Raw genomic sequence first — 12,776 nt, forward strand, 5'->3', positions numbered from 1 at the left:
AGCAGCAGCCATTTTGGGTCACATGACTGCCCTTTGGCACCAGGAAGTCCTCCAGGTTTAGGATGCTGGATGTCTGAGGCAGCAGGCCTGGTCACGTGGTCGCACTACTTCCTGTGATTTAGCAGCCGGCAGAGGAAGCCTTGTGTGTGCCTTACTGTACTGTACAGGAAAGGTAAGTACTTTTTCCATGCAGTACTGTTTTGGTTTATGCTTGCCTTTAATTTTTTCCCAGTTTTTGTTTAACTTAAGTGGAGATTTGTATGGTGGCATGCAAGTTCCATCCTCTGCCTGTCTCATTTTTAATTATATTTAACAATACTGAATGCTGGTTTACTCTTTTTAAAACAGTTGTTTTATAAAAATCAGATTTCTATACAGTACTGTACAGTAACAAAAACTGCAGAATTTACAACAGCAGGAAAAAAAGTTACAGTACTGCATAGTACCTTTAAACTTGTTCAGTACTGTACTGTATAACAAAGATTCCAATGAAGTTTTTAATAACCAACCAGTAATATTAGTTGAAAATAACAGTAATATTAACTGAAAAATAATACTACTGTAGCCACAGAAGCATTTCCATAGTCACGTTTTGGTGGAAAACATATGACTATCACACTCTGCCCCCCACTGTACTGCAAAGTAATTCCTGGTTCACTTAACAACCATGCCATTCACTTAACAATTGAAGGAAACCACAAGCCCCAATCTTGAATCACTTAATGGCTGCTGTGACTTGCTTAACAACTGTGGTAAAAAAAGGTTTATAAAAACAAGTCTGGACTCACTTAACAACCATTATGACTTACAACCAAAAATCTGGGCTCAATTGTGGTCGTTAAGTGAAGACTACCTGTATGTCCAAATATTTTTATGAACACAAAGCAGTATGGAAGAGATAACCTCAGGCTGTTGAAAACATTCTAGAGGTCTTTGCATCTTTACTTGGGAAACTCTTTTGTATTAAGAAGAACACATGTCTCATTAGCTTAGAGCCACACCTTTTCTGGCCAAGTTGTTTAATATCACAGAGATGCCATAACTGAGGCAAAGGAGGAGATAAAATATTGAGAAGCTGAACAAATTTTGAAATGAATGGATGTTCATAACTTTCTGAAATGGTAGCATAACAGGCTGCATGCTCCCATGTGCTTATTAAACCACTGTCCTTTTAAATAGCCAATGACCAAACTTCCCTTTGCAAAACACACCTAACAACAAAATAGGTCAGCAAGACAAAAGCAGCAAGTACACATAACAAAAAACAAAGTACAGTAAGTATGTTGCTCTACTTCCTCTACTCTGCATTTTCAGCCTGTTATAATCATGTGGTAAAATTCAACTCACCATGATTAGATACCTCATAAAATCTTTCTTCAAGACCCAGAGTGTGTGGTGCATTGTGGCATACTTAGACTGCATGATACACTACTAATCTCAGAAGTTAAGATGCTACTGTGAGTACCTAAGTGGTCCTGAACAAGGAGCATTCAAACAGTCCAGGGATAATTCTAGCATGATTTGTTCTTTTCAGTGTAATTTGCACTGTATCAGAATAGTGTGAAAAGCTGCTCCACTTAATAATTTAATAGAAATAAAGCTGCTAAAGCTTTAATTTAAACAGCAAAAAATAAAGTAAAATTTATCCACAAAATAATTTTTAGATTGTGATCTAGAGCAGAGCTTTCCAAACTGTGTTCCATGGAACCCTTGGGGTTCTGTGAGAACTTTATGGGGTTCCATGAGAAACTAATGGTGGAAATAAAAGACTAAAAATTCACACAAATGCAGTCATTTTTCTATCACTAGATCTTCATCTCTTGATTGGGGTTCCAGGAATAATAACATTTTGATGTTCCATGGCCTGGGGGGTGGGGAGAAGAAAGAACCCCTTGTGATCGTTTGAACCCTCTGATCTAATAGGCTCTATAGCAACCTTTTTTGTCCTTCTGGACTTAACTCTTGTTTCTTTCATATCAGAAATGCAAACTCAATCTAGAACACCAACTGTGATATGTTAAACAATAATTGACTCAATATTTATTGGCTAAATAAAATGAATTATCTCCATTGAACATGCAGATTTACAACACTGATTGATATTGTTAAAAATATGCAGATATGCAGCACTGATATGTAGGTATGCAGCATTAACTGATACTGTTAAAAATATGGAGATATGTAGCATTGATTGATATTGTTAAAAATATCTGATTAAGTTTGTCCTTTTGTTTGCTAAAGATTTAGAGAAAGAAGATATAAAGAAGAGATGGCATGAATTTTCAGAAGAATTGTACCAAAAAGATGCCAACACTGGTAAGTATGTAATTCTGATCACTGAACTAGAGCCAGACATTCTGAAAAGTTAAGTTAAATGGCCCTAGAAAATAAAGCTAACAGCAAATCTGGAGCTGATGAAATACCAGCGAAACTGTTTAAAACCTTGCACAATGATGCATTTAAAATGCTACTTGTGGTTTATAAGCAGGGAAAGAAAGCATCTGAATTTACAATATATTATAGTGAAACAAGTTCTTTTGCCATCGCTAGCTGGAAAGCACCAGCATATGATAGACCTATTTGTTTCTCTTCCCTTATTTCCTCTTCGCTCATTCTGTAATTAAACTGGCCAAAGAAAAAAACACAGATGGCTTGGTGTGGATAAAAAGAGGTGTCTCCACACACACAAAAACTGGGTCACCTCCAGCTGCAGCTCTTGCAGTATGTGGCTATTTCCACCAAAAGGTCACATCAGGAGGAATACAGCTCCCTCATCCCTAGAGGTAACTGGAGGAAATATTTCCCCATTAGACATAGTGTATAAAATTTAGTGTATCAATTGTTTATAAACATTAATAAGTCACTGCAGTGGAACAATAGAGAAAAGGCTTCAGCAAGCATGAATTAGACCAGACCTACAAAATATCCATCAATATCCATCAATACAGCAAAAAAAAAAAAATCTTTAAATTGTCCTTAGCATATTTAAGCTTGAATGAGGCATTTAAGCTTCCATAAAGGGCATGCTAGTTGCCTTAATCGTCCCCATTCATGTTTGTTTGTTTGTTTATCAAATTTTACCATTGCCCATATCCCTCCAAAGTGGGGACTCTGGGCAGTTTACAACCAGGATAACACATTAAAATACCATAAAAACTATAAATACAAATATAATATTAAAATAAATACAGTATGAAATCCCGATGACAATGCTAGTTGGAAAATCACTCACATATGTCTAAGAGGCCATTTAGGGCGCTAACCATCTCCAGGAGTGATTACTCCCCCTCCAGCCCCAAGCAAGGTGTCAAAACCAGTTTTACAAAAAGCCACAAGAGATGGAATCTGCCTTATCTCTGGGGGCAGAATGTTCCAAAGGGCGGGCGCCACTGCAGAGAAGGTGCGCTTCCTGGACCCCGCCAGATGGAACTCTCTTACAGATGGGGTCTGTAACATGCCCTCTCTGCATGTTTATTCTTCTCTTTAATTGTTCAGTTTTTCAGCTTAAATGGATTTTTTTTCCCTTTAGACACTGTTGTTCAAGTAGCAGCCCCTGCCCTGTGGAATCCCATTCCCCAAGATCCGGCAGGCACCCAGTCTTCCAGAAGGCGTTTGAACCCCAAGCATTGGGATCAGATGAGGCTGGAGCCCAGTGATTGTGAGTATTGCGGACAGGTTTTAGGGCACCACGAGTTGTTTTGGGACATTGGTTTTTATTGTTTTTTATGTTCTGTTGCTGTGAGCTGCCCAGAGTTATGGCTCATAAGATGGGCGGCCACAGAAGTCTCTTAAATAATTAAAACAAATAAACATGACAAGTTCAGAGGGAATGACACCTTATCCATGTTTAACACCTCAACAGGATCCCTATCTCATTTATGAGAAACTGACTTCTCATCCCCACACCCCCGTAAAACATGGAGTGGGGAATTCTAAAAACAAACACAGAATGGACAAATAAAAGGAAATACAAGAGGTTCAGGGAAGGTATAGAAAAGAGAAAGGAAATCATGTAACAAGTCAGTAGCAGAAGTCTGCATATGTAGATTGCACTAGTCAATCATGATTCATTACACACAATAGAGAACTTACATTGTTTGATCGTAGGGAAACACGGCCTCCACATCTGGCACAAAACTTTGTCCGGCAGTAAGAGCATAAATGGCCACAACCATCAGCAAACTTAGTTTTGTGACAGATCCCACACGTGGGCGCATCATCCTTGTGTTCTCCTTGGTAACGGCGGGATTCCTCACCTATTTTTCGTACTTGCTCTTTGTAACTTTCAAATTGTTGGTGTAATCTTCTGTAAAGAAAGCAAAACTCTTATTGCAAGAGCATCAAGGCAAACTCACTCATTAAATGATTTGCTCTACAGTTGCATTTGCCAAACATAACTCTTATTCAAGTGCCAAATTGATCTTAAAAATAAATTCAATATCTATAAATGGGATTTATGGAACTATCTGTTTTACTTTTATATTCTGTTAAGGAAGCCATTTAAGGAATCAAAAGTGCAGTGCATATCCATAGATTTAGGAGTAGCATGAAGAGGTTTTGTTAAAATATCTTAATAGACTCCTGTTTTTCTGCCATGCAATCTCAGAATTATAGGAAATTTCAGCACAAAAAAGGGAGCAAGAAGAGTATTCAGAATGGAAGGAACTTTTCTTGACTTTATACTTCACTAAAATGTTTCAAATTGTTTCCTTCACTTTAGAATAGGAGAGTCAGAATTATCTCTTTAAAGGTTTTCATAAGAACTCCATCATCATTTTGCTCATGGCATTTTAATTATGAAAGCTGTCATGCAAACAGCAATAAATAAACTGGAATATAAAATATAGACAATAAGATTTGGCTTAATTCCTTAATCTTCATTATTATTATGTTTTTTTTTAAAGACTAGTACGTCAGAGGTATGGTCCTACCCACCTCCATTGCAAAATCTAAAAGACAACCATCTTGAAGCCATATAAAAGAAAGTGGACTGGGACTGAATTTCTTAGATAACTTATGGACCAAATTATACAATATATTGCAGTAGAAACCTAGAAAGGAGAATATTCAATTTGATTTTCAGTAGCACAGGCTTATGGAGTGTGTTCGTCACAGAATTTTCGTAACATTTAAAAATTCAGTTTAGATCTGCCATTAGTTCTAACAGGGGAGATGTTAATAAAAGGAATAAAACACTTCTTCTCTCAAACATCACTGTTCCAGTTCATTCAGACAGACACATGGTTGTGTTAAAGTACAAAAAAAAAATGAATAAAATGAAAATAAGGAGATCAAACAGGAAATTTCTTGTAAGACACAGAGCTGTAATCTGTAGCTGGCAATATCTACTATGGTTTTCTTTCCCACCTGAGAATCTAGAGTAAGGGGGTATCAACTGCTATGCAAGATCCTGATCACCACAGAACTTTACAACTGATAGCAGATGTCCAGTTCCATTTAAATATGAGGATTAAATCTAAGCATAAACCTTTTGTATGGGGGTTTATACAGGTGCTTATTTGCATTTTCTTTTCAACTTTTTTTCTTTATTCTTTCAATTCGTATTTAATAAGCATAATTGTTGTGTTCACATCTACATGATAATCATCAGAAGAAACTCTTCCTTTCAAGACAAACAGTACATCAGAGGCATCTTCTGGAATGCAGACAATTTGGTCAACATTATGTACCCTAGCAAAGTAAGGTGTGTATTTCATTTGCCTTCCATTCTAACACAACCCCAGCAGATGGCACCAGAGACTACCATTTCTCCTAGTCATTCCTGAGATTTCAAAGATGTGCCTTTAGTTTTGGGATAATACTTTTATGATGCAAAGCTCTTATTATGCCAGAAATAAAATACTGGCTGTGCAGGTAGGAATCAATGAATGTGTTTTAAAGCCCACACTAACTTCAAGTAGTCTGTATGCTTCTCCATGCTTTGAAAGTGCCACTGTTCAGCTTCTACTCACAATAAATTATTCAGCACTTGAATCTTGACCAAAAAACTCTACACCCACAAGCAGACCTGAAGATTTAGAACTTTGTATTTTGTACTCCTGAACACAGTAGAAAGTGCATTTTTCCAATTTTATATCAGATACATTTCAATGAGCCTTATTATATAAGCTCAGTGTTCATCTAGAAGTTAACATATTTACATAAGGAGAGTTAGAATTCATTTTAGTAGAGAAAGTATCTCTACTGCTAAATTATTAAATTTAAGTTAATAAATGTAACTTAAACTCTTATTTAAGACAACTGCTTTTTGGATTCTTCTTCAGGAAACCATTGTAAGAAACTGCTGTAACAGGATGGGGGTAGCCCAGATCAAACCCCTACTGAATGGTGGAGTTCACGGAATGGGCACAGGCCAGTCACCACCTCTTAGTCTCACCTATTGCACCAAGTTCTAAGGATAAAATAGTGAGGAGAACCCTGTACATTTCCAGGGAGTGTTTTTGAAGGAAAAGTAGGATGAAAATGAAATAAACTGTTGCATGAGTTTTCCATGTGATAGCTGGGCAGTTCTGTGCAAAGAATTTCAAGCCATGCCTGCGGGAATTGATCTGGAATACTAAAGCACTTACAGGCACTGTGTTGTTCTTTGCCTCTTTCATGTATCATGTTAAACCACAACTGGGTTTAGTATTGGTTTAGCAGGTTATGTAACTGCAGTCGCTGTGGTTTACAAAGCATGGTGTATGCCTCAAGCAATGTATGGAACTAACCAACCAGGGTTTACTCAACAAACCACCAAACCACAGTTAACACAAACTACACTTTACTATGATATGTAAAGCCATGTTGTTGAAACTGTGGCTAGAAGCACAAGTAGAAGGATCTCTGGGCAGCCTTGTACATCTCTCTGTCTCTCTCCTTCTATTGTGAAACCATCTTAGGGTTCTGTTCTGCTATCATAAAGAATTCCGAGTTCGGAAAGAACTTGAGAGAAATAAATCAGACTTTGGAGTCTAAGCTACAAAAATTCTCTTCGATTTAAATTAGACTTCCAAATATACTCAGGATTATGGCTACCTTGGCCTTTGGTTTCAACACAAGAGCACCAAAAAGGTAGACATTCAGTGGCGTTTCCTCCCTGCCCCAGCCCTGACATTCTTATCATTTTCCATCCCTCCCCTGCTCTGCCTACAGGATTCTGGAACAAGCAGTATTCTACAAATCCCATAAGCTTAAAAATTAAAGCATAATATGTAACTATATTTTTTAGGTAAGTTAACTGATGTTCTATATTTTACATACCTCAAAAGCTGCAAAATAAATATCTAATGAAAAATTTAGAGGCTTCAAAATCTTGGAAACTAAAAAGGAACAACTGGCTGGTTATGAGTCAGTGATTTATGACAGCTATAGTACAGGAAGCTGAATACACAAGCTTCCCACTATTTTTCCCCAAAAGATCACAGACACCTGTTCAACTAGGAAGCTTTTCTCAAGCCAGTAGGAATTATCATCACTATTACTTTTTAATCTTAACACATTTATATATCAAATGAACCACTAATGAAAGCTTCATGTATTACTGTTGTTTCAGAAGAGATTATTCTTGTTTACTACTAAGTGCAATCAAGCATTTTAAGAATACTGTACTCCTAAGTTCACTAGGACACATTCTGTCTTTCCTTCCTCTTCCCCTTTTCTCCAATAAATAAACTGAATTTGATTTAAGATATCCAGTGACAAGAACACTGCTGATGAGTAATTAATAATCATTCCTCCAGAGCTAAGATATGAAAAATAGAGTTGGGTTTTTTCCCCACTCCTCTGAAGCAAGTACTGTTTTTGCGAAGACCACTAGAGAAGCCAGCTTTGACATTTACAGGTCCATTTCCTCCACATATCCTAACTGATTGCCAGAATTTGTAAGAAGTATGGAATACAGAGATCTAGCATGAGGAACCAAATACGCACTGGTAATTTTAGTAAGAGAAACCTGCAATAAGGAGCCTACTCTGATGTAGTAGTTAAGGTGTTAGACTAGAACCAGGGAGACTCAAGTACAAGTCTGCCCTTAGCCACAAAAGCTCAGTGGGTGCTTTTGAACCAGTCATCCAACCAACCTCACCGGACTGTTGTTGGGGGGGGGGGATCAGAAAAGGAAGTTCTATGGATGCCGCCTCCAATTCCAGAAGGAAAGGCAGGGTATAACTCTAAGAAATAAACAAAAATATGCTCTTATATGCAACCACTTCTTTCAACAGTCATTCCTTGCAACAAACCAAGCAGTACATGTTATCTTTTGGCCAGCATTTGCATGTTTTGATGTTTCTCTGTTGATTTTCCTATCTTTAGTAAACAAATCCAGTAAACATGCAGAGATGACATATTACGGACCCTGTCTATGAAAGAACGTTGATTGGCAGGGCCCAGGAAGAGAACCTTCTCTGCCATTGCCCCCGCCCTATGGAACACTCTTCCCGCAGAGGTGAGGCAAGCCCCCACTCTCCCAGCCTTGTGGAAGGAGGTGCAGACCTGGCTCTGCCATCTCATGTGGGGTATGGGGAAGAGTAACCAACCCTAGATGTCCTAACAGTCAGGAATCACGCTGAGACGAGGAATAGGTCTCTAGTGTTTATTACTGCTACATAAGACAGAAAATCCTAACAAACTGAAGAAGCATGGGAAAAACCCAGACAGATAAGCCTCAAAAGTTAAGGCGGGTCTGATCTGTGTCTCTTTGAATGGCTGCTTAATTCCTCAGTACTACGCATGCGTTTTCCCCCCTGGATAGAGGCCCCCTCCTGCTCGCCATCAGTACTCATGACACTAGAGGTGGTTAGCACCCTGAAGATGCTCCCGTAAATTAAGAACTTTTTTACCATCTATGCCTTGAAAGATACTGTTTATTTAAGATATTATTTTATTGGATTTTAACTACTATTCATTCTTGTTTTATTGTAAACTGCCCAGAGTTGCTCCTTGAGTGAGATGGATGGTGACTAAATATGAAAAATAAATAACTAAACTACATTCACTACATTCTCCCTGTCAAACACAACTATATTAATTTTTAGATCCATACCCATCATTGCATCACAGAGTTTATTTGCTGTGAATCATCCAGATTCTCTACCAACTGCACTGCATCATCCATGTACAAAAGTGCATGGATATTCACATCCCCAATCAACCACCTCCAGTATCACAAGAATTCCTTAAAGATTTGTCCATAAATATATTAAACAATAAAGGAAAGATTACACATTGGTATCTTACTCTCCTGTCAATGTTGATTTATTTTCACCCATCCTTTGCTTCCATCATATAACTCTCTTATACTGTGTTGCAGAACTAGGAACAGGAAGATCAAGGTTCAAGTTCACTTTTAACCATGGAAGCTAGTTGGGTGACTTTGGGCCAGTCACTCACTCTCAGCAAAATGTGTATTACAGGCTTGAAATAACGAAGCTGCCTTAAACTCTTGGAGGAAAGGAAGGATGAAAAAAATCAAATATATAAATAATAATCAGACTTCAACTTCATATTCATGCAAGGCATTTCATAATTCAAGCCTGCTAATTTTATCATACACTTTTTTCTGAAAGAACATAAAATACTGTTTCTTTCTCACGTCATATACTTCTCAACGACCTGCCAAAGAGCAAAACTCCGGTCTGCATACTCCCAGGGCTGCATAAAGCCACACTATACCTCCCGAAGTTTGTTATCTCTTGCAGCCTTTCACTCAAGACTCTGCCAACCACTTTCCCAGGCACACTTAACAAACTATACAAGTTGCATTCACTCTTTCTACATTCCCTCTGTAAAGGGGAACAATAATGGCATTATCTCAATCATTAGGCACAGATGCAGATTTCACACAAGTTAAACAAACTGCACAATCACTCCGCAAACAAATCATATTCATATTTTAATAATTTTCCAGTTATAGAATCTACAGACATACCCTTTTTCAACATTCTCACAATGTTTATAACTTCCTTTTCATCAATCTTTTTAGACACTAAAGTTTATAGTAGTTATCTCAATTCCACTCCTTGACATATCACTATCATTCCCATATAAATCTCCCAAATACTCCTTAAAGCCATTCTTGCACCTCAGTTTCATCTCAAATCCCTTCATCCCTTTCATTTTTAGTGCCATTTATTCTCCTGTAGGCGCTTTCTTTAGCCTTTCTTACCCATTCCCAAAACATTATTTTATTGCCATCAACACTGTTCTGCACATTCTTTGTTTCTTTTAATCTTAGCTATCCCTTGCTCTGACTACATTTTTTGCAGCTATCTTTTTCACTCCCTCCATATTTATAGTATCTTTCTATTGTCATCATTTTCTGCAGCAATCGTCGTCTTACATGCATTTTTCCCTCATCCACAGCCTCTTCTTTATTACAAGAAGCATCCTTTTTATACTTCCTCCAATATAGTACTACAAATCCCAGGAGACATTGCTGCAGACAGGAAGAAGAATGCCTTAGAAGACTGGGGAGACACAAAATGGAGAGTTGGGTAATTACCATGTTGAAACTTGTTATGTAAGAAAATGTTTTAAGTTACTGCTTCCTCTGGAATTGGTAATGAAAATCCTTCTAAGAAAGAACTCAAAAAATTGGCAGTGAAGTTGGAACTTTTATCACATCAGTGTGGTTCACTCTGATGTTGCTGCTCCCCAGCCTCCGAAGATGAATGTAGGATGGGCATTTTAACACTCAATGAAACTGCTATCAAGTTGGACAAGGAAAAACAAGCTATTTTTCCTACACTGCTGCCCTTTTCACAAACAGAAGCTGCTTGAATAAATATTTCACTCCATGCACAAATTAAGCAGTTTATATTCAATCCAATGGTTTAAATTCATCATACAATAGATCTACAGATGTGTATGGCAATGCACTTAGGAAATTAGATAAATCATGTGAATATGGAGTCTTAGATATGATTTGAGATCATGTGGTAAGAAAAAGTACTCACAAAACATTTTGTGATTATCTGCAGCAAGAAGATGTGACATTAGACGAAACAACCACATGCAAAGAGCAGGTTTGTAAGGGTTGTTAGGACAACAGGAAGTGAGGAGGATTTGTTATTTGTTTGTGGATCCTGAAGAAAAAGAATTTGTGAGGTTAATGGGAAGCAATTAAAGATATTGATGCTGGGAATCCATGGAACATCATTTGCAGCACTATATAGGCAGTATTTGCAAGCACGATGTGAACAAAACAGTTGGGGGGGCTGCCTATGGTCAACTCCACCCACGCATGTGTTTGCGGTACTTCACTGCAATTTGCCTGAGCAATAACATGGTTATTTTGAACATGTTATCAAAGAAGACCTGGAGCCACGTCTTGTCTGAAAATCTACCTTTAACCTCCATATTTTTCAGAAAGGAAACTGTGTGAACCGTATTACAAGAGACATTGCTCATTCTGTCAGCTGGACCGACTAGTGGAATGGTACAACTTGTTATTTTAAAGGGCTGGAACAAATTACACAAATTACAGGAGCATCAACCTGTACCAACAATAAATAATATTTTTTATACTGTGCAAGATGCATGAGCGTTGCTAAATTAGATGCCACCAAAGGTTTGGGGCAAGTAGAATTCATACCAGAATCTCACTGTTTGACAACTTGTATAAATCACTGTGATTGTTATAGGTTCTGTAAATTTCCATCAGACATTCAGGTGCCCCTGAGGCTTATCAAAAGGTGATGGACTTTATCCTGCAGGGTCTTCTAGAGTTGACTCTTATATGGATGATGTTATTTATGTGGCAACTATTGAAGAGTTCTGTGATAGATTGTTGGGAATTTTTGAGAGATTCCCTAAAAGAAGACTGAAGCTATACAAAAGCAGGTCCTTGGACAGGTTTTTATATTAGGACATGTTGTGTCAGCTGAAAGAATTAAACCTGATTCAAAGAAGGCAGAGACTATTCTGTAGATCTCAGGTCTTGAGAATCTGGATTTCTTGCATTCTTTTTTAGCTACCTGTAGCTATCTCCTGAAATGTATTCCTAATTATTATCTTTGGATATTTCCATTTGTGCCATTGATGGTTCACAAACCACTCATGCACATGCTTCAACTACTGTATATAAAAGCACTATTTTGGTACCTTGCATTCAGTGATCAGCCCATTCAATGATTGGGCCATTTGGAGTTTGCAGTCTTATGATTTGGTTATTCAATACATTTCTGGAAAATTTCTGTAGCTTATTCCTTATTGTGTCTTCCATTACTTGGTTTAGGATCAAATTCATTGGTGGAAGGTATGTTTTTAAATTTGTTGGTTATGTGTGCTGGGTGTTATATACTATCATTAAAAGAGCTCCAACTTGCTTCTCAGCAAGACACTTTGCTCTCAAGATTTTGAATCCAATAGATGGCCAAAAGTGGTCCCTTCCCTACTGTGACCATTTAAACATATTGCTGGTGAACTTTTTATGCATGATGATCTCTTGTTGTAGAGTGAGTGGATCATTAGGAATCTAAGTGGGCAAATTGGGTAAAATCAGTTTATGAGATGTCCCAAATAAGTTTTATGTACTAAGTTTTACTGGCCAAAGATGGATTCAGATGTGGAGTGCTTTATCTGTGTTCCTTGTGTGCAAACTCAGCGTTTGCATGATAATCAGCTATTATGCTCTCCTCTATTACCATCTCATCCTCAGACCAAACTGAGCTTTGACAGAGTTGGACCCATATGTGCTTACAGACATTGATTCTTCTTCTTCTCCCCTGGAGCCAGTTTTGTTGCCACATATTTCAGCTGATGTCATTGTCAATGCA

General features: G+C 37.7%; 1 protein-coding gene across 5 annotated transcripts in view; it reads right to left on the reverse strand.

The window, feature by feature from the left end:
- RIMS1 (regulating synaptic membrane exocytosis 1) overlaps positions 1 to 12,776 on the reverse strand; it is a 279,319-nt gene that overhangs the window by 185,238 nt on the left and 81,305 nt on the right. For all 5 annotated transcript variants that reach the window (XM_063313122.1, XM_063313105.1, XM_063313140.1 and 2 more), the window contains exon 2: positions 4,093 to 4,306. In XM_063313122.1, coding sequence (XP_063169192.1) covers positions 4,093 to 4,306 — 214 coding nt within the window. The remainder of the gene's footprint in view (positions 1 to 4,092; positions 4,307 to 12,776) is intronic.

This window comes from Candoia aspera, chromosome 1 (genome assembly GCF_035149785.1).
Source record: "Candoia aspera isolate rCanAsp1 chromosome 1, rCanAsp1.hap2, whole genome shotgun sequence".
Taxonomy (NCBI): Eukaryota; Metazoa; Chordata; class Lepidosauria; order Squamata; family Boidae; genus Candoia; species Candoia aspera.